This window comes from Pteropus alecto, unplaced genomic scaffold (assembly GCF_000325575.1).
Source record: "Pteropus alecto unplaced genomic scaffold, ASM32557v1 scaffold38, whole genome shotgun sequence".
NCBI lineage: Eukaryota > Metazoa > Chordata > Mammalia > Chiroptera > Pteropodidae > Pteropus > Pteropus alecto.
Window position 1 is genome coordinate 9710197 of NW_006442512.1, and position 22104 is coordinate 9732300.

At 34.7% G+C, this 22104-nt stretch overlaps 2 protein-coding genes across 6 annotated transcripts in view; one reads left to right on the top strand and one right to left on the bottom strand.

The window, feature by feature from the left end:
* Positions 1-20239, bottom strand: part of TOGARAM1 (TOG array regulator of axonemal microtubules 1) — a 69001-nt gene extending 48762 nt beyond the window's left edge. For all 3 annotated transcript variants that reach the window (XM_015597672.2, XM_006922697.3, XM_015597673.2), the window contains exons 1-3: positions 17976-20239; positions 6422-6578; positions 3565-3696 (exon numbers count right to left, since the gene is read on the bottom strand). In XM_015597672.2, coding sequence (XP_015453158.1) covers positions 3565-3696; positions 6422-6578; positions 17976-20021 — 2335 coding nt within the window. In that variant the 5' untranslated portion in view covers positions 20022-20239. The remainder of the gene's footprint in view (positions 1-3564; positions 3697-6421; positions 6579-17975) is intronic.
* A 107-nt stretch (positions 20240-20346) lies between these two features.
* The window catches only part of KLHL28 (kelch like family member 28), a 30080-nt gene continuing 28322 nt past the window's right edge, over positions 20347-22104 (top strand). Inside the window, exons 1-2 of one of the 3 annotated variants that reach the window (XM_025040404.1) lie at positions 20347-20613; positions 21856-21940. The gene's annotated coding sequence lies outside the window, so the exon portion shown is untranslated. The other 2 variants (XM_006922698.3, XM_025040405.1) reach the window with 2 other exon arrangements.

Genomic DNA, 22104 nt, shown 5'->3' on the forward strand with positions numbered 1-22104 from the left:
TCTACTAGATTTTGATCTTTAGATTCTAGAAGTGTCTGTTCTTAATAATTAGATGAATTAGTAATTAAATACTCGACAGCAATGGTAACAGTGAGCATCTGTGTCTTCTACTTGACTTTAAAGTGAATTCCAGTATTTTACCACTAAGTATATTTGTTATAGGTGTTAACAGATATCATTAATCAGGTTAAGAAAGTTATTCTTAGTTTGTTATGAGTTTCTAATTATGCATAGATGTTAAATTTTTATCAATTACTTTTACTGCATCTATTGATATAATTATATGGTTTTTTTTCTCCCATCTGTGATAAGATTAAACTACAGGTTTTTTTCTGGAAAACTTGTACTTAGACATAATATATAACATAAAAATTTTAAAAACACATTGCTGGATTTGGTTTGCCAACAGTTTATTTAGGACTTTGACTTTCAAAAAAGTGAGACTGGACCACCGTTTATTTTTTTTATTCACTGACATTATCTGGTCATGGTATTAAGGTTATACTCATTTCATAAAACAAATTAAGGAGGCTTCCTTCTTTCTTCAATCTCTTAGTTTGCATAAGATAGGCTTTACCGCTGCCTTGAAGTTTTGACAGAATACTAGGAAAGCCACCTGGGCCTGGGAGTTTTGTTTTTGTGGGTAGAATTTTAAATCTAAAATTCCTTTAATGAATATACGTCTATTCAGTTTTTCTATTTCTGAGAAAACTCTTAGAAGCTTATTAATTGCATTGTTCAAATATTCTGTATCATCTAATCCCAAACTTTTTAATCTCATTAAACTTTTCTACTAACATTTATAGATTTGTTAATTTTTTCCTTGTAATTTTGTCAAAATACATATATATAAACTCACATATAGATGTACACACATTTTAGAAGTCTTATCTTCTTAGTGAATTGTTCTTTTTTATTATAATGGCCCTCTTTAGCCCTAAAAATGTTATTATAGCTTTAGTGAGCGTATTTTCCTTAACATCAATATGTTTATACCCACTTTGAGTATTTGTCTAGCACAGTAGTTACCCCTTATCATGGAGGATAGGTTCAGGCATCCCAGTGGATGCTCCAAATCAGATAGTACCGAGCTTTATACATACTATGTTGTTTTCTGTACATACATACCTATGATAAAGTTTAATTTATAAATTAGGCATAGTAAGCGATTAATAACAATAACTAAAATAGAACAATTATAACATTGTATTGTAATAAAAGTTATGTGAATGTGGTTTCTCTCTAAAAATATCTTATTGTATTGTACTTATCTTTTCACTTGAAGGAAGCTTTTTACGGTTTCTCTTTGGCATATCCGAATCGCCAGCATCACTACTCTTGCGCTTTGGGGCCATTATTAAGTAAAATAAGGGATATTTGAACACAAGCACTACAATATGATGACAGTCGGTCTGATAACCAAGAAGGCTACTAAGTGACTAATGGGCAAATAGTGTATACAGCATGGATACATCAGACAAAGTGATGATTCACATACTAGGTGGGACAAGTGAGACAGCTCAAGATTCCATCATGCTACTCAGAATGGCACCTAATATAATACTTATAAATTGTTTATTTCTAGAATTTTCCATTTAGTATTTCCAGATAGAGGTTGCCTGTGAGGCAACTAAAACCGCAGAAATCAAAACCGCGAATGAGAGGGAACTACTGTATTACGTTTTCCATGGTTTACTTTCTCCCATTCTATTTTGATGGATTTTAGGTGTGACTCTTAAAAATATCATTTAAATTTTAAAAAATAAATAAAATCTGATCATCTCTGTTATTTAAAGTTAAGTTCTATCCACTTATATTTATGGTAACTACAGATATGGTTTTAATTCTATCATCTTATTTTGTGCTTCCTATTTATTGTTTTTTCTTCATTACTTTTTTCTTGCCTTTTATTGACTTTTCCTTTTTACTCAACTAATACAAAAGTCTATTTGTAACCTTTTAGGGGTTCCCTTACATTTTCCTTCAATATTTTTTGGAAGATTTTCCACAACAAATAACCTAGCTTATACATACTAACAAATACAATATTCTTCTGAAGATTTAAACAACTATATATACCACTTACTTTTAATTCATATCTGACATGGTTAGAAACACTACTTCTACTTAAATCTTATTGGCTGCAAAATAGACTGTGGTGGTCACAAATTTACATAAAGAAAGAAAACTTTCAGTTTCCAGACTTTAATTACAGAATTTAATTCTGTAACTTAATTACAGAATTTAATTCTATTAATAGATTCTGATGCTTCCATGTCAATGTCTCATTATATATTTTATTAAGAGATTTAAAAATATTTCTTACAAAGAAATCAAACATAAGGTCTTTTTATGTACATAAATAGAACCACTGGAGTGCAACAAAATATACCAACATTTCCAACAGTTGATGTGGATCACTAAAACATTTAAAATTGGGATGGGAACTTCTAGATGATTTGGCATCTGTCATTTTACCCCAGGGCGTTCGGAAATCCCATGGAGAATATTACCTGAGATTATGGTGGCCCTGACAGAAATTTTAATGTAGAGCCTACTATTAAGTTAAATCTTGACTTTAGAAGAACATGATATCCCTTTAGTAGCTGCTCTAATAGGTATTCTGAAAGGTCATAGAAAACCAGATGCACTACAAAGATTTGATTAAACACTGAGAGTGAGGGCAGTCTTCAAAGGTAATGCAATCATTCGGGAATATCCTAAACAGGAACAGACTAAGCAATACAGAGAATCCTCTCTGCTTTTACTAAGGACAAGTTCCAATGGTATCTAGTCAAAATTTAAGAAATACTTGTATTATTAGGAAAGATGGACTATTTTACTGGGAATAACACCAAAAAGAAAAACTTTATGGCCCTTTGGAGTGGGTAGAGGAAAGGGTAGCTAAAATATAAGTGTTATATTAACTAAATCTTCTTTAATAATTTCAAATGAGTATTACTTTTTCATCAACGAATACAGACTGAAGTATACCCCTATCACTCAAAAAATTTTAGTAAAGGATATACAACAAAAACTAAAATATCTGTAGAAATATTTGATTTGATCCTACCTCTAAATAATTGATAAAGCTATTAATTAGCATAGAAAATGAAGAAACCTCTTAAAATCCAAAATTCATATGACTGAGACTTAAACCCTTCCTTTTGTTCTATAAGATATCTGAAATAATAGCGAGTCAGGAAGTTATGGTTCCTAACAGGGGACATAATAAATTCTAAATAGCCTTAAATTTTAAACAGTTATGGAAAGAACTGTCATCTGCTAACACAGTACTCTTTAATGGATAATGTTACTTTTAATTATGTTCATTTCTACCATGAGTTTCTAAAACTCTAATTTTAATCAGTCATATTTTTATCAAGATTATGAAATCTAACATATCAGGGTAACAGTTATAAAAAATGTTATTAAAATTTTTACTAAAAATATAACATTTTTTCGTGATGAGTATATAATTACACAAAATAACATAGAAGCTAGACTTGGAAACTCCACATAATTTTAAAAATCATTTGTATCCAAATAATTTGAAATCTAAACCTTTATCATGATGACTGTTAGTTGTCCCCAGGTATTGTAAGTCAGAATCCACACTTCCAGTTTTACCACAGATCTGTGAAAATCCAAGTTGTCCACATTTCCCAGAAAGATTTGTCTGAGTACCAGTAGCACCTTTGGGAGGAAGGTAGGAGAAAAACATAAAAGTAAAAGTTAGCTTTATGTCATGAATACATCTAATTTCATAAATGTTGCTGTCATTGTGTGGGAATAAATACAGAAATGTGTGAACAGTAAGCCAGGCAGGCAAGAAATGGATAAAGCTTTTGCTATTGGCAGAATTAATTAGTGGCAGAGTTAAAGGACAGAAAATAGACTGGTTAAGTACAGAAAAAAGTATATTGAAAAATACAGGCAAAGGCAGTTTCTTCCTACATGCTCCCTCCATGGAATGTTCTTCCAGACCTGGCTTTCCTTCATCCTAGTATTTGTAGTATACACTCTACCCAAAAAGTTCTACTGCAGAATTCTTCTACCTTCTTTTCTAATACATAACACAGCATTCACATAGCTCCCAAGCTTATTCAGGCATATTCTCCAGATTGTTTTCCCTATACTGTGGCTGGTTAAGGTTATTCCTGGGCAGGGAAATAAGTCTGAATTAAAGACGGTAATAATGACTTCTCTCGCATTCAGTTTATTCACGTTTAAAATGAGCTGACCTCTTGTAGTTCTGAAATTTTATGATTTTTTAAATTCTCTTCCTGTGATTTCAAGCCTTTTTATCCTTCATGTACTGGGCATCTTCTAAGTTAATTCTCACCTCCGCACTTCGGTTATACTTTTTCCCTACCTGCAATAGTCCTTCTTGCCTCACTACCAATCACAAACCCTTCCCTTCTTTAAAGTCCAAACTCTTTCCAGGAGTTTTCGTAAACCACTTCAATACCTATGATCTTTTCTTTTATTGAATCTCTATAGTACTCGTAATTTGTATCATCCAATCTAGCATTAGGTTATATGTTGTCTCATCATCCAGTTATTTAAAATCTGTACTACCAGGTAAGAGCTACCTAATGGTACAGAAACCATGAGCCTTATAAAAAGCCAAAGTAATGGTACAAGCATAACTGGATATCTCTTTGCATTTCTTTTTCTCTATTAAATAAATAAACATTAAACTATATAATCATTATAACACTTCATTTTTTATAAAAATATTATGGAATATTTTGCATAAAGATCTATAAATTCTCCTAAGGTAATAATGTTTTCTAAATATTGTGTCCAAACTCATAGCCAACAAATTTCAGTAACTGATATCATTTGGATATTAAATAAATGTTATTTATTATGACAAATAAATGTTATTTATTAATCTATGACAAATTCAATCTTTACCTTATAAATCATTTTCCCTTCTTATTGGTTTCATTTAGCACATTATCGTTTTTCTAATTTCCTAGGTGCTAAATCTTGAGATCTTTCTCTACTCCGCTTCTTTCACATTCAGTCATCACATTTTCCTATTCCCATCTATTCTACTTGTAAACGACCTTATCACCCTAGCTTTTATCCTCAATGAAAAAATCTTCATTAACTTCCTATAGCTTATAAGTATGAGCCCAAATCTTTAAGCCTAGCACAAAGGGGTGCCCCATATCCCAATTTATCTTTTACCATCTAGAATGAATCTTGCCTTTACACAGCTCCCACACAATCTCAAGCCCATTCCTAATGCAAGCCTCTGCTCTCCTCCATACTACCTCTCTATGTGTATTGTATACATCCCCAAATGCGATACAGTTCAAGTACTATTTCCTCTTCAACACCTTTTCTAGCTGATATGGCCCATGACAATAGTCCTCTGAACTACCACAATACTTACTTTCTGTAACATTTACTTAGGCAATTAAACATCTTTCCAGTTGCTGTGGCCAAAAAACCTTACAGCACTCTTGACTTCTCTCTCTCTCACACTTCACATCCAATCCATGAACAAATCATATCAACTCTACCTCTGACATACAATCAGAATCTAAACACTTTTGACTACATTCGCTGCTACCCTAGTCAAAGCCTCCAGCAACTCTAGTCTGGATTACTACAATAGACTCCCTGTTTTTGCCCCTGCCCACCTTAAGTCTACTTTTTAAGTAATGTCCAAGACAAGCCTGGAAAATATAAGGCAATTGATACTGCTTCTTTCCTCAAAATGTTCCTCACTCAGAGTAAAATTCAAAGTTCATTCAATAGCCCATTAAGCTTTATAAATAGGAACCACTAATATCTCTTTAATTTCATTTTCCACTTTTCTTCTTCTTAACTCATTTCATTCTAGACTTACTAGCCTCTTTGATTTTTCTCAAACATGTACCATACTCTACATTTACTTCCCTCTTTCTGGAATCATTTGCTCTTCTTTCTTGATATCTATCTGGTTTACTTCAAGTATTCCTTTCTGAATATGGCCTTATTTCACTACATCATTTAAAATAGCCCCTTCCCCATATTCCTCTTTTCTGCTTTACCTTTCTCCATAGCATCTATTACCATCTAACCTACAATGTTTCACATTGATTTAATGTCTGTCCCAAATAGAATGCAAGACCTATTAGGCAGAAAGTTCTTCCTCTTTTGTTGAAAATACCTGACACAGGTGAGACTCAATAAATACAGATTGTCGATTAAGCAAATACTGATTTACATTAGGACTTAAACAGTTTCTGTGAGAAGGCCTTCCAGAGTATTATGAGACAATTTATGCCAAAGTGTCCATTCGTAACAAATCTTCAACAAATATGTATTGGATCCGAACTGTAGCCTTTGAATAAACTATGAAGTTTAGAGAAATCTTTAATTTAATTCAACATGTCCATTACCTGCACCTGTTACTTACCAGCAGCACATGCAGGAAGAGAATCTGAGTTAAAATCCTGACTATTCTGAAATAAGTTTCTTGACACTCTTTTTCTGCTAAAACATAAATCATCATTGACTGGCATTCCTTGAGAGGGCTTTAATTTTGGAGATGGGATGAAATCATATGATGAAAACTATAAGAACAAAATAATAAGTTAGCAAATTTGTGTTAAGTCTACTTATAATAAATGAGACAGAATTTAGACTCAATTATGACAATCAGATTTAAAGGAAAATATTAAATTTATCAAATATACAATGATATAAATAAATATTCACACATAGTGTGGTATACTAAGAGTATTTTTTAATCTATAATAGAAATACCATTTTTTTCCTCTTTCTTACTACTTCACCCCAAATCTTTTCTGTACCTTACCTCCCCTACAGTACATATCTGGCAGTTAGGAAGGAAAGAATAGCAATAATAAAAAGAATTAAATGACAACTTGAATAGAGAAAAGAACATTTCTGATTCAGCAGCATAGCCTGCCACACTATGCCATCTGTGTTTCAGAATTAGACAATAAATTGATCACTGAAGGTCACTGAACAAGCGAGCATCCCACTTTACTATTCTTACTGAGGCAGATTTATTATTCATAATCTGCAGTCCAGATGTAAATTACAGTCCAGATGGTCATGGTTTCCTTTAAAATAGTTTATGATAGTATCGTAGCAGTATTAGTTTCTTAGTGTTGATAAATGGTTATGTACGATGGCAACATTAGGAGAAGCTCGGGGAAGGGTTGTGTAGCAAGTCTCTGAACCATCTTTAAAACCCATAATTTATTTCAAAATAAAGTTTTTTTTAATGATCAAAAAAATAGTTTATGATAGGTCTTTTAGTTAAAACAAAGTATATAATACTTTATATATATCTAGTATTGACAGTTTCCAATTTTTTTCACATACCCCCTTTGATCCTTAAGGTACAAAAGTGCCAGGATAGAATTTTGAAATTCTATCTAATCATAGTTAAAGAACTAGATGAGAGCATGAGTCAAGTGCTCAGAATTCTTCACCAATGATAATCTCAATTGTTCTAGATCACTTCACATTCAACATGACTACAGAACATTTAAAATATTGAGTTAACAGACAAGAAATTATACTTACCATCTATATATTTATTTGGAGCCTAACAAACAATCAAATCTAGACATCCATGGCAAACTATAGCCTTCTCACTAATGTCTCTTTGCAAACTTTGCTAATTATCAAATAGCATTAAAATATAATAAAATTAAAGCAATGTCTATTTACAAACTTTTTAGTTACTTGACAATTAAAAGATTATAAACTACCAAATATGCCTTAGGGAACTTGTTATTCCTCATCAAATTTTGTGTAAAACCTGTTAACGCCTTCAAAAATTAAGCTAGAAAATACCAATGATAAAAAAAGGAATGCCCCAGATAAAAAGGCCTGACTTTACTTTCTCTAAATCTAATAGTATAATTTCTATGACTGATTATAAAGTAGTCAGTATTAAAATGACATATGGAATAAAAATGAAACCAATTATAGCCAATTTCTGATAGATACATTTAAAGACATGGTTAAAATAGTGACTAATCCAGAACTAATTCTCTAGTATCGGCTATATTTTACATTAGATTTACTCTGTAACTAATTTCTGCTTAGAGAAGAGAACATTAATATGTATGCCAGATACAACAACTAGAGGTAGTGGTGACGGGGATAAAAGGATAGTGGTAGTGTTAGAGAATGTGTGTGCGTGTGTGAAATTTTCAAGAATCTAGGAGAAATCAGTTGGGGATTAAATTTTGCTACAGAAAATTCTACAAATATTTGAAAGCACAACATAGGACACACCAATTATTATTAACATGAGAGGCCTTTTTTGATCTCTCTTAAAGGTAGTCAAATGGTTTTTCATCAGGATAAGCTTTAATGAACTAAACAATGAATAAAAGGAAAGGGAAGTGAGTTAAAGAAAAATTAGATATATTTTGAAAGAGTTATGAGTTAAATTTATAAAATGTGAAACAGTCTGTTTAGAGCATCTTTTGACTCTAGGAACATGAGACAGAGTTTGTGGTCTTTAAAGTTAATATCTAAAAATTTAATTCCTTTAATTCCTTAGAGTTATAGTAAATAAAAGCATTATAAAAGGTAAGTGTCACACTTAATATTAACAATGATTTGAAATTCAGTCTTACCTACTATTTTAATCTTGCTGTTTATTATCCTTTAACCTTTACATTTGATTTCTCGTATATTTTTCAAAAAAAGGTCATAAAATGAACTAATGCATTTTATTTCAGCTTTTGGCAAGGGGTCTAAAAACACAAAATAGTTTAATTCTATTTTGGTCGACTTAGTAACAAATTATCAGGAAAAGGCCTTTTAATAACTAATGCTCTCAGAAATCACTTATACTACTGCCTTTATTGAACTACTAAACTTTATCTTGATCTCCAGTTTCTGGAGCCTTTGATCTTCTACAAGTTCTTTCCGGTTTTACTTAGACTGCAACCTTGCCCATTCATTAGTGGTGGTCATTAAAAAATTTATTCCAATTACCTAAAGTCACCTTCTGTAATATCTTTGTGTGCTTTTTTCCAAATCACTTTCTTTAAGAAAACATAGTTGTGAAACTATACATAAAGTTTTAGATGCCACTTCTGCACTTAACATCATAGGAAAAGTATTTCCCATGTGTTACGATCTCTCATAAGAGCTATAAACTTTAATTGCAAAAGTAGTAACTGCTTATTGTGAAAAAACAAAAATATAGAAATAAAATATAAAATGAAATTCTTCTTTGGCATCCCATTTCACTAGAATCCTATTAATAAACTCTGTCAAATTTGTCTTTTTCTACATGTAAGCACTCTTCAATAAGCTATTTTTAAAAAATAAAAATAGGTCACAAAATACTCTGGTAGTAAGTACTCAGCATATTGCAGACATCCTTTCATGTTAACCTACACATATCTTATTTTTTTTAAATGGTTGCCCTGTATTCCACATTATGGATGGACTCATAGTTCCCTACTAATAGACATTTTCCATGTCACAACTTTTCACTATTACAATCTTGTAGTGAACACTGTTATTATGCACATATCCTGGAATTGTTAGGTCTAAGGATATAAACTGTTTTTAAAGGCTGCATAATATTTTTTTTAAAAAAACACACACATTTTATTTATTTATATTTTATTTCTTTTTCCCCCTCCTCCCTCCCCTCTGGTAACCACTAGTCCATTGTCCATGTCCATAAGTTGCATAATATTCTATTGACTAGATATACCATTCTCCTATTATGGAACATTTATTTGGGTTGGTTCAAAAAATTTTTTAACATTAATGAATAAGTTTCAGTGAGAGAAATGGCATATATCTGACTTAAGATAGTAGTGCTGATAGAAGGAGACTGGCAGACCTGGACTGTCATATACATTACACGGCTAAAATATATTTTCTTAAAACAACTAAAATATTTTCTTTGAAATTCTTAGACTTCCTATACAAGGGCAGGATACCCAGATTGCACTCTTTGCAACTGTCAGCTAACCAGTTTACCCATAAAATGTGCAAATAAGACTTATATTGTCTCTAATATTTTTTCCTTTTCTCATTTCTGGCTTTTCTTAATTTAGTCTATTACCTGACTCTCTTACATGTAAGAAAACAAACTGCAAAATAATAAACTAAATGTTTCTGACTCCTTGTTTGATGTTTATTTCTAGAAGTTTCACTAATATACTGCCCTTCTGGGTCCTATCATGAGAATCAAACGCATGGCCTGAAAGTGCACCTTTTCCGAGACTTGGACCCTTGAGTCCTCAGTTAACCTTTCCTCATATAACTAAATAAACGATATGGCTCACACAGTGAATCTGATTCTGGGCAAAGCCTGCTTCTGGTTCTGATTTTGACTGAGCAACATGGACAATAGCTTGTTTACACACAGATGGCAGCAGTGGTGGAAATGAGTTTTGATTTTATAGTCTAACTATTCAGTGATTTCTGCTGGATGGCATTACCCTGTTCAGGTGGCAGCTGACAAAGAATCTGGAATTTTGCTTCCTTATTGGTGTGTTCCATTTATGTTTGTTTTAAACTTCCTCCACCAAAAACTTAAGATTTCTTTCATGTTCACTTATTATAGGCCCAATACCTGTCAATATCTACAAAAATCAAATTCTTATACTAAAGATGAAAGGCAACAAAACCTGTAACATTCAATGTTCAGCTTTCTTCAATTTTTCTAAATAATTAACTGCAAATTAGCATTACTTTAGAATTCTAAAACTAAAGATACTAAAGAAACTTAATTACAAATTAAGCAACAAAACCCATTAACATTCAATGGTCAGCTTTCCTCAATTTCCCTAAATAATTAACTGCAAATTAAGATTACTTTATAATTCTAAGGCTAAAGATAGTAAAGACACTTAATTATAAATTAAACAAACTTAGAAAAATGATAGTTTCCAAAAGCCAAAATAAGCAATACTTAATAGTTTTTAATATAAGTATGATATAATTATTTGTGCAAACTTGAACTCATCTCTCAGGAAAAGCCTAATTAAATTGAAAATCTTAAATTTCCTATACAAGTTCGGAAGTTACAAGTTAGATAAATTTAACATCACTCCTTTTCAAAATATAAAATTATAAAATCGTGTCAATTAAATTGTATAATATCACTATGAAAAGAATCAATTCTTTTAATGCCAGAAATCTGACAATGCTTAATATATTAGCTTATGTTGTAATTTTCAGACCCTTAGTTATTCATAAGATCTTAAACTAATATATAATGAAATTAATGAAAAATCTTTAGAACCCAAACAATTTCTAATAATAAAAATGCAAACCATTGGTCACCAAATGTTTTTAATTTACCCTTGTCTCATACATTATAGAATAGCCATCAAACAGTTTAAAGGATATATAAATACCTTTGGATGTTAAATACATGTTTATTTTGCCACTTAAATCATTATAAAAAAGATAAGAAATGTGTACTCATGAAGAGAATGAAAGGATAGCTCTTGGTTACTGACTTTTAGTTTCTTCTTCATCCGTGAGGAAACAAAAGTTGGTTTCTCTAGGTAAGGTTGTATTTAATAGATACAGCTAACACAACCTTAGGTAAAAAAAAAAGTTACAGGGAAATAAAAATATATATACAAGGTAATGAGTATGTTTTGTCCATTTATCAAGGGAATGGCTGTAACTTTTTTAAGATAGTAAAATCAATATAACATATACATTACTTTGTTTAATATGCTTTTAAGGTTTATATTTTAATGTATTTAAAATTATTTTTAAGTTTTTAAATAGATCACCTACACAGAATAGATATGCTTTGGAGTTGCTCATGATTTTGACAAGCATTAAAAAGAAATGTTTTTCAAATTCTTCAAGCAACCCAATAAAATTTTAAAAAGAAAATTAATGACTACTTATTGGAAACAATCCAGCATCCAAGGATGATCTCACTGTTTAGGATTAAGTTCATACCAAATACATTAGTGTGACTTAATAATTTTAAGTTTCTATTATCTTTAAATTTGTCATATTGGTATTCTAAATCTTTCTCACATTCTTCAAATCCCTGATCCTCTTATTTTCCCTTCTCATCTTGCTTCATAGTTTACCAGAATATGGAAGTCTAATATTAGAATCCTGCTCTCAAAATTGGTTCACAAATCAGCAGCATCAGCAACACCTAGCATAGTAAACTAGTAGTCTCAGATCCCATTCCAGACAAATTGAATCAGATCTTTATTTTAACAAGATCCTGAGGCAATTCATAGGCACATTAAAGTTTGGTAAGCACTGTTCTAAAGCTGGTATCTTCTGTCTTTTGACTTACACACACACACATCATCCTTTTTGCTATCTCAAATTTTTTCTGTATCTTAAGTCATTTTTGTTGTTTTTCCTTCAGTTCTAGAGGAAAAGACTTCCTCCTTTGTTCCAAAGCTAATCTCTATACCTGTATTCATGACTCATTCACTTATTTAGGGACATTCCTTGCCTTTCTCTCTCAAATATGATTCTTGAGTATGATTATAGGGAATAAATCATATATATCTTGCATGTCTAACATCTACCACAGTACAAAATACAGAGTAGGCATACGGAATTCACAAGTGTCTCCTTTCTCTGCCTCTTTCAAATCAAGTGTTTCTTATTTTAAAATAAAACACAGGAATAATTCATCCTGCTAAATCCTGCTATATCTCGCTTGGTCTTTTCTTTCACCGAAAAACCCTTAGTTATTTTCTCATTTAACAGATATTTGTTGATACTGATTGTAGACACAGCATCATAGTTAGTACTATTACAAAGACAAAAACAAAACAGTCCCTACTATCACAGTGCTTACCATCACTGAGAAGAAAAAAAGACATGGCTCACATGTACTAAATATCAAAAGAAGAAAAAATACTATGTAGTGCTTTAAAGAGTAGTCTGTAAACTCGCACTTGGTTTTGCACATAGTGAATGATCAAAAAGATGTTGAATAAATGCTTATTGCCTGTTTCCTTATCAACTCATCTCATAAACTTTTAAATTTGGTCTCTGTCTATAACATTCTTCTAAAACTATTCTTTTCTATGTCCCAATGACCTTCCAATAACCAAATCCTCTTCCTTGAAAAAACTACAGACCTAGTAATTACATACACATAAAGCAAGTATGCTTCTTTTTAGAGACGGTTACTGACTCTTAACTACACTGTAGAAAATCTGTTAGGAAAAGTATAGCTTATATGGTAGCCAGCTAGTTAAACCTGATTGCTTGATCTTACTAACCCATTAAAATACTCATAAAAACAAAGAAAAAGATGCAAAGTTAGAACATCACAGGAATCTGGTTATCAGTCTATATGTCAGGGACCAAAAAGAATCAACTAAATGGTAGAAACAAAAACAGAATTAAAAGTCTAAATATTCAAAAGTAAGAGAACAGTTAAACAGACCATGCTATTATACAATCTAATATTAAACAGTCATTAAAGATCTTGCTACAGATCATTCAATGTTAAAGAAAAAAATGTTCACGCTAAAGTAAGTAAACAGGGGAGAGTTTCATGTATGGAAAAAAAATCTATACCTATATACATAAATTGAAATGATACTTGAAGAACAAGCAACAAAATATTCACTGCAGGCCTTTCTTAGTAGTAGGATTGCTGAAACATTTACATTTCTTCTTGGTACTTTTTTATATTTTCCAAATTTTCAATAATAAGCACATATAATATTTTACGATCAGAAGGATTATCAAGAGGAAATTAAGAAAGATAAAATTAAAAGTACCGAAAATTATTTTATAAGTAGCAGGTTGAATATATAAAAACAAGTCATGCTTTTCAGTTTTTGTTCTCCTCAATTTGTCCGGCATTTAACAGTACTGATATCCTTCTTAAAACTCTCTACTTCACTTCTAAAACCTTGCTCTGTCTTGGTTCTTTTCCAAATCTTAGGCATCCTTTTTCCTTGCCTTGTTTGGTTCTATCTCCTATTGCTATTCCCTAAATGGGGATGCATGCATGCTAAGATTGAGTCTTCAGCACTCTGCTCTTCCCTATATGCCCTTCAACAAAGAGCCCATCCATTCTCACAGTTTCAGCAATTAACTTCTCTGTATGTGACTTCCAAGATCTAAATCTCTAGTTCTTTCCTTACCTCTTGAATAGTTTTCAAACTCAACTGGAATAGTTTATCTTTCTCCACCTAAAATTTATTTCCCCCCAAATTAACTTCCTCTTTTAGGATCTTCCTATGTATATCCATGAACTATTATGCATTTTGTCAGCTCATTCAAATTTTAGCTATCCCTCTTTCTCTCCCTCTCTTCAACACTGTCACTAAATCTTCTGAAATATCTCTTACATTCATCACTTTCTTTTCAGTCTCATCCAGACACCCTGCCAATCGCATAAATATCAGCACTTCACACCTATAGTACAATAAAAGTATAATTGATCTTGTCTCTAGTCTCTAGCTTCTCTAAGAAATGCATTACTGCCATTGTGATTAATTTTTCTAAAACACTGCTTAAAAAGATAAATAAAACAAAAAACAAATAAACAAATAAATAAGCCACCCTGTAGTTACAAATCACTGTCTAAATAACAGGCTAAACTCTTGAGACTGGTATTCAAGAGTCTCCAATCTAGGCACTGTCTGCTTCCCTCTTCTATAACCATGTTTTCTACTACTACACTACAAAAATCGTACTTCTAAGCAAACTAGTCTATTTATCTTCAAAACAGAAATATGTAATTTAAACATTTATGAGTTTTTCTGGAAGCTTTGCTGTTTAATGCCTGTCACTAACCAATGTTACATGTGAACAAGATTAACAGTAGACTGCAAATGTTACGGCAGAGCCTGGTCAATAGCCAGTGCAAATCAATCCAAGGGCCACGACATTCTGGAAAAGGCAAACTATGGAGACAGTAAAAAGATCAGTGGTTGCCTGGAGTTAGGGAGGGAGTGAGAGAGAGATTAATAGGCAGAGAACTGAAATTTTTATGGCAGTAAAACTATTCTCTATGATATTTTAATGGTGGATATAGGACATGGATATATTTGTCCGAACTCGCAAACTGTAAATCCTAATGTAAACTATAGACTTTGGGTAATAATTATGTGTCAGTCTAGGTTCATCAATTTTAACAATGTACCACTGTGGTGTTGGCAGTGTGGATGTTTATAATGTGGGAGGCTGTGCATATGTAGGGGCAGGGGAGTATATGGGAAACCTCTGTACTTTCTGTTCCAATTTTGCTGTGAACCTAAAACTGCTCTAAAAAATGTTTATTAATTTAACTATATGTAGACTTTATATGATGTACTCTACATACACTTTAAAAAACTGCACACATAAAAATATTTAAATATTTAATACCTGTCCTTTAAGATAATTTCTAATGCAGTTCTTTTACAGACTATTTCTGAGCAAGAAGCTGTAACTTAATTTACGAGATGTTTTAATTTCACCAAAGCATCTTTCAAAAGCAACATATGTCTACACTGGAATTTCAGAAATGGACTTATTTTCAGATTTCTGGTGCTTTCGCCAGCACCAGAATCTTCTTAATACACTAACATTTCAGACTTGATGTGTAACAGGCAGTGTTATCATCGATGTTTAAAGAAAATCATCCACTGCCAGCTAATGTTTACAACACATGAGAATAACCATAAAACTAGATTATATGAATTATTTTTAAAAAACTGACAAACTCTGAGAGGGAACACTAAGTTCACCTCCATCCCTTTGTGGTCTATCACAAAAAGTATGAACTACTTATTTGCAAAAATGATCTCTATACTCTGCCTCTGCCTACATTTTTAGTAGCATCTTCTACTACTTCCTACCAAATGCCTTGTTCAGCTATGCAGAAACTCACCATTTCGTATTAATTTGCTATGTGTTTTCATAATTCAGTGTCTCTGAACATATATTCATTTGTTCTGAAATTCACCAGGCCTCATCCACACTTAGCAAACTTTTTCATCTTTCATCACACTATTTGAATCATAATCACCTGGAAAACAATTAAAAGTTTGAACACAGAACTTTGACTGTGAGATAATTCTAAGCAGAAAAGAAATTGCAAAGAAATCTTGAATTTTATCTAATGGGTAGTTAATTGTTATTAGTGTAATTATTTTTTGTGTATTGTAGGATACAACATATGAATAAATATAACTGATGTTGGGAACCAGAGTTTTATTCTGGGAGAATAGAGATACAAATAAAACTAAAAAAAGATAGAGAAGAATCACACAGTGCTGAATTTGAATCAGAGGTATCAGTATGAATTCATTAAAGGAAAAAAAAAGGTAATCTCTGGTTCTGTCCCATGAAAGGGCCAATCAGCGATGGTAAGCAATAGCAATGAGCACATCAATATCCAAATTTTGGCTTTTAAATTCCACTCTTCATTTAAAAAGCAATTTTAGGGCGCTTGAAAAAAAATGGTCAACACCAGGTCTGGAGCAATAAAAGTACAAGGTAAGCCTGGGCATCATGTTATGTTTAAGTTAAAGAAGTGTTCAAACACTAAAGAATCGTGTCAAAAGACATAGGAGCCAGCCATCAAATCTGAAACTATTTTAGCATCAAAAGGAATACTGATTTAAATATTTACACATAGAATTAAAAAGAATGCTGGGTAACAGATATAGGAGAAATGCTAGAATTAAAAAAAAAGTTACCCTTTTTTGTACCTCCCAATGTAATAAATGATGCAGGTAAGAATCATTGATGGATGCTAAGAACAGTGGGTGAAAGGTTATTGCGGTATTCAGAGGGTCTCAAAGTATCATCCTACAGATCCTGTGCTAATTATAAAGAGGAAGATAAATGGCTACAATAGAATGATCTTGCTAATCACCAGCTTAATCGAAGTGAGAAAATTTAGCATCACCAATAGTGGGACAGCCTGGTATTACATACTTCATGATGTGATGTAATGTGAAGTTAGCAACATCTTTCTTATGCAATATTTCTGCTAAAACTGTTTATGTTGAATGTAATCATAAGGAAAACAATCACATAAATTAAGAATGTGGGAAATTCTACAAAACTACCCCAAATTCTTTTCAAAACACTCTGTCTAGAAAAAACAAAGAAACAAATAAGCGGGCATACTATTCTACACAGAAGAGATATATTATCTGCATAAATTTTGATTGGATCCTGGATAAGTTAAACTACTATAAAAATTGGAGAAATTTAAATATAGGCTTTATGTTAAGATATTACTGAATTACTATTTATATTCTGAGGTGTGATAATGGTATGATGGCTATAAAGAAGAATGTCATTCTTAGGAGATATATCCAGAAATATTTAGGAATGTAAAGATCTCAACACTACTTTCAAATGGTTTGAGAAATATGGAGTACGCACGGCAATATAGCAACTGGTAAGTATAGATGGAGTATGTGGATATTCATTGTACTATTAAGTTACCTGTAGACTTAGAATTTTCAAAATAGAAATGGGGGCAGGCAGGAAAAGTCAATTCAGATGTCACACCTGCTCAGAAGGCTTTTTTGACTTTTCTAATAACCTTTTTTTTTCTAATTTCAGTATTCCCACAAGAGTCTTTATATTTTTATTTTAGTCTTAACAAACTTGTAACTACCTTATCCCTGAACTTTGTGGAACCAGTCTCATTTTCATTCCCAGAACTTAGCTCTTTATCTGGCACCTACTAGGTATTCAGTGTTTGTTGTATGAAGGAGATAACTGATACACCAAAGTAACAGGCCAAAACTGAAATCCTGGCATGGTCTATATCACATTGTTCTTAGAATTTAATAAATCCATCAGAAAGCCTATTAAACAATCCTATATGTTCTGTACCATTATAGTAGATACTCACATTAGAATTTGAATTGATTTAAAAACCAAGCATAACAATCCTAAACAGCCTCACCCTTAACTCATTACAGGTATATTTTCATTTTAAATTCTTTCAGCTTCAACTCAAGGAAATTAGAGAAGATGCATACCTGTTCTATATCCTTGGAAATGGAGGTCTGGTTTTCTCCCATGACTCCTGGCTGCTCATTTTCCCATGGTAATTTATTTTTTCCTTTTCCTGCACTTAATACCCTTCGGGTACAGATAGTTGGACTGTACGATCCATAAATTTGCATGCTATCCCTCGTGTGGTCACCACAGTGACAGTGTGCACTCTGAGTTCTGTTACCAGCCAAAAGCCAGTCTGTATCTGCTCCATGTGCCAAATGGCTTGACCTACCCTGGGCAGATGATGGCATGAGCATTGCATACTCCACAAATCCCTGTTCTGTTAACCTTGGGAGGGTTTTCCTAGCCAATCTGGCCTGCACCGCATTCATCACTCCATCTCCATTATCTTGCAGTTCAACAGTATCCACAGCTTTAAAAAGGATGCTGGTTTTGCCTGACCCCATTGATGATGCCAACACAGCAAAGGCTTCGAGAGCTGCTTGGCGTACCCTGCGTTTGCTATCTACAAGAGCTGGGGCAAGATCAAAAGACAGTTTGGGTAGGTCAAAATCCTCACTGGGATAGGTCAGGAGGGAGCAGATGCAGATGTTCACCACCTCCTCTCTTACTCTGGAATGCTTATGTTTGAGATGTTCCAGGAGTAAACAAAGCACCTGTTGAGGACCTACTTCCTTCATTAGCTTGAGGAAGATTTTCATGTATTCCTGTTTGATCACCAACTTGTTGTCTGCCAGCACTTTGACAGAAGCTGCTATAACTGGTCCCAAGAAGTGTTGTACCTGCTCTCCAAGGCGAATAACCAGTAAATGCAGAACCTGAAGCGTGCCATGGACCACTCTGAAGTTTGAATCGTCTAACAAATTATACAGCAAGCTAATGAAACTGACAAGACTTGAATGAGGGGTAGAACTAGGGTTAAACCGTCCCATCACTTGTTTCAGTTCCTCAACGGCCTGAGTCCGGTTCTTATAGTCTTCCTGATCTAACAATCTTGAATGCAGTTCCTGAGGAATAATCCCAAATTTAAGATTGCTGTTGGAAAGAGTCACTGCACAGGGAAGGGGATCTTCAGGAAATCCAGAGGCTTCAAGTTCCAAATAGTAAGGAACTTGACTGCCAAACTGGGACTCCAGGCGGCGATTGTATTGTCTCCTCAGGGCAGACGGAAGGCGAGAGATATAGGATTGAAACCTCTCTTGTCCAAGTCGCTCCCCAATTTGCTGAAGTGCAGAGAATGCTGTCTCAGATTCTTCTTCTATCTCCTGATCGCCAAGCTTTCTGGCTAGGGATATTATCACCTCGGTAAGATCTAGGCCGAGCAACAAGTCCTCAGGAGTAAGTAAGATAGGGAACAGTAGTGCGGTGGAAGCCCTAAGCCGGGCATCGGTACTTTCCAGTCCTTGTTGTATAAGTGTTCTCAGCACCTGTCCAGAACTACGTTTCAGACATATGTGTAGGATCTGCAGAGCATCTTTCCGCAGGGCTGGATTCTCTTCTCGTAAGGAGACAACTAGTTGAGGCAGAAGAGCTAAGCTAAAGGCCTCTTCCAACTGGCCTGCCTCCCCCTGACCCCGGAGAACGTCCGAGAGGAGTTGCAAGCAGAGTCGCTTCTCATCACTACCTCCTTCCACAAGCACTCGGCCCAGAGCACGATACAATGCTTCCTTACGTCGGGGGAAGCCTAGTCGACCGCCCCGCCGCGGCAAAGCAGCCTGCAAAGCCTGGAAGGCCTCAGAAGGATCTGGCGCAGTCCGGAGGAGTTGAAGGAGCCGAGTCTCCTCTTCATCTCCCCCTGACGAACCACTTCCAGACCCAGACCAACTACTTGAGATTGCCTCCGCGGGCATCAAGAAGGTCGCGGCCAGAGGCGAAGGTGTCGGGGGGCAGGAACCGTGGTCTCCAGCAGCTCCCCGGCAGCAGTAGTTTTTCTCGCCTCTCATGGTGCCCCTACCTCGACTATCATCAGTCCCTGGGGCGGAAAGACGACTGCGGCTCTGGAGGCGACAGGAACATCGGGCTGGAAGGGGCGGCAGTAGGAGCAGCGCGGAGGGCACAGCCGCCATGCAGGGTCGTCAGGTGGCGGAGACTAGAGGAAACCATCGTCTCCGAAGGGCTTGATGGAGCCCAACCTTCTTGTTCCTCTCCAAGCCCCAGCTGCAGAGGAAGAAAAGAAATAGCTTCAGTTAGGTGCCAGACCGCCCCCAACTCCAGGAGCCTTCGGCAAAATGGCCCCCGCCTAAGCCCCCACTGCTACCACCGGGCGTAACCAGGGGCGCCACGTGACCAAACCGATCGCTTCCATGGTGATGTACCCAGCTTGGCCCTCTTGACCCGGAAATCAAACTGCTGTGGTGGATGCTGGGTCGTGTAGTCCACGTCAGGTGTTAAGGTTAGGCAGATGGCTCCTGGAAAAGGAAGTGAGAATGTTGCGAACGTAGCAAACGTAAGGAACGTATCTAGAGCGGAGAGAAGGGAGTGTGCAGGGAGGAGGGAAAAGCATTAGGCGGAAGTGACGATACCCTCGTTTAGGGCGGAAGTTCTCTGCCCCACCCGTAAAGATTGAGATTTGACTAGAGGCAAGAGAGGATCTTGCCCGGGCTCCAGTTGTCCACGGCTCCTCCTCCTGTCGCTTCCGGCGCAATTCCTTGGACTCAGGTATTTTTCCTTTAGCTATCCACCTGCGGCGCAGGCATTGGCTGAATTTTGCGGGAGTGTTGCTGGTGCTAGAGTGGAAGTAAAGAAATGAACGGGAGTAAGTAGGGAGAGAGGAGACATCTTCTTGTGCAGGACTCGTTAGTAAACCGCGTTGTTTTCTACAACCCTGAGGAAGTGCGATCCTTTCCCCCTGCCGTCCGCTTACTGGGGCCGAAGATCTGGATCAAGGCCGAGCTCATAGCCTGTGTACTTTAGTTCAGATCCTGGTCTTTTGGACCCTTACTCCAACCCCCTTTCTCTACTTTGCTTAACCTCCGGCCATGGAGAGTTAATGATTTTATGTCATTTTTCCTTACCTTCCTCACTTCAGGTTCCTTGAAAACGTACTTTATCTGGAGATAAGTCTGTTTTTCCCTGTAGCTAACCGCCTCTTATACGTTCTCAAAGTCTACTGCAGTTCCTCTGTGAGACTCACCCCTTCCCCGCTCTCTTGCTCCCTCGCCCCAACCTCCTTGCAGGATCCTCAGGATTCTCTACAGCCTTTCTGACTCTTGGAAATGGAGATTGCAAAGAAAATTTCAGTTACTGTAGAAGTTCTCGGCATCACGGTCCTAAGAATTCTGCCCTGTAGATTTAAGGCCGATAATAGACATTTCCTTGTTTTAGATGAACTGTGAATTTGGTGAACATTTTCTCCTTGTAAATGAAACTTAAGCGGACACAGTTGAATTGAGATGGAGTGTCTGATGTAAGGCTGGTGTAATTCTTTGGAGTGTAGACGAGAATTTTTTTGTTGTTTTTTGAAAGAATAACACAATTGCTTTTGAATGACCCAATGAGAAAAGTGTGTTATCCTTTGAAGTCTCCAAGTTATATGCACTTCAAATACAAGTTTTCCTGCCCTACTCTGTGCCAAAGGGGATATCTCTTCGATACATTTTTAAGTCTTAGAATAATTGAGTCACGTGTGCCAAACCACTTTATAAGTGATGTTGCTGGAAAATGTAAGTTTAAAAACAATTTGTGTATGTTGTCTTAAAGCACAATTTGAATGTCATGCGTTTCTTTTTTTCTTTTGAGAATAAATGTAAATGAGGCTTGTGTAAACTTGCATTCTTGTTTGGGTTTTAAGTTCTAGGTTTCTTCATAATTATTCATTTGCCTAAATTTGGCTTGGCTCTGTTTCAGTAGACAAAAGAAAACCACTTTTTTTTTTATTTTAATTTTTCTTTTTTACTTTAGGAGCAGGATAAGTAAGGGAAGGGAGTGAAAATCAAGAGATGGTTGTAGCAGTTGTCAGTGAGAAGGAAGATCTCATATTTCCAATGTAAGAATTTCAAATTTATACCGTTACTCATGTATGGTCAGACTTCAGGAACCCAGTGCAATCTAAACTAAATAAGAGAATGATGTACTCATTAGAATGTGCACATTAGAATGCCGGTTTATGTTGGAATAGAAGAGAATCCTTTCCATCGATCAGAATTTTCA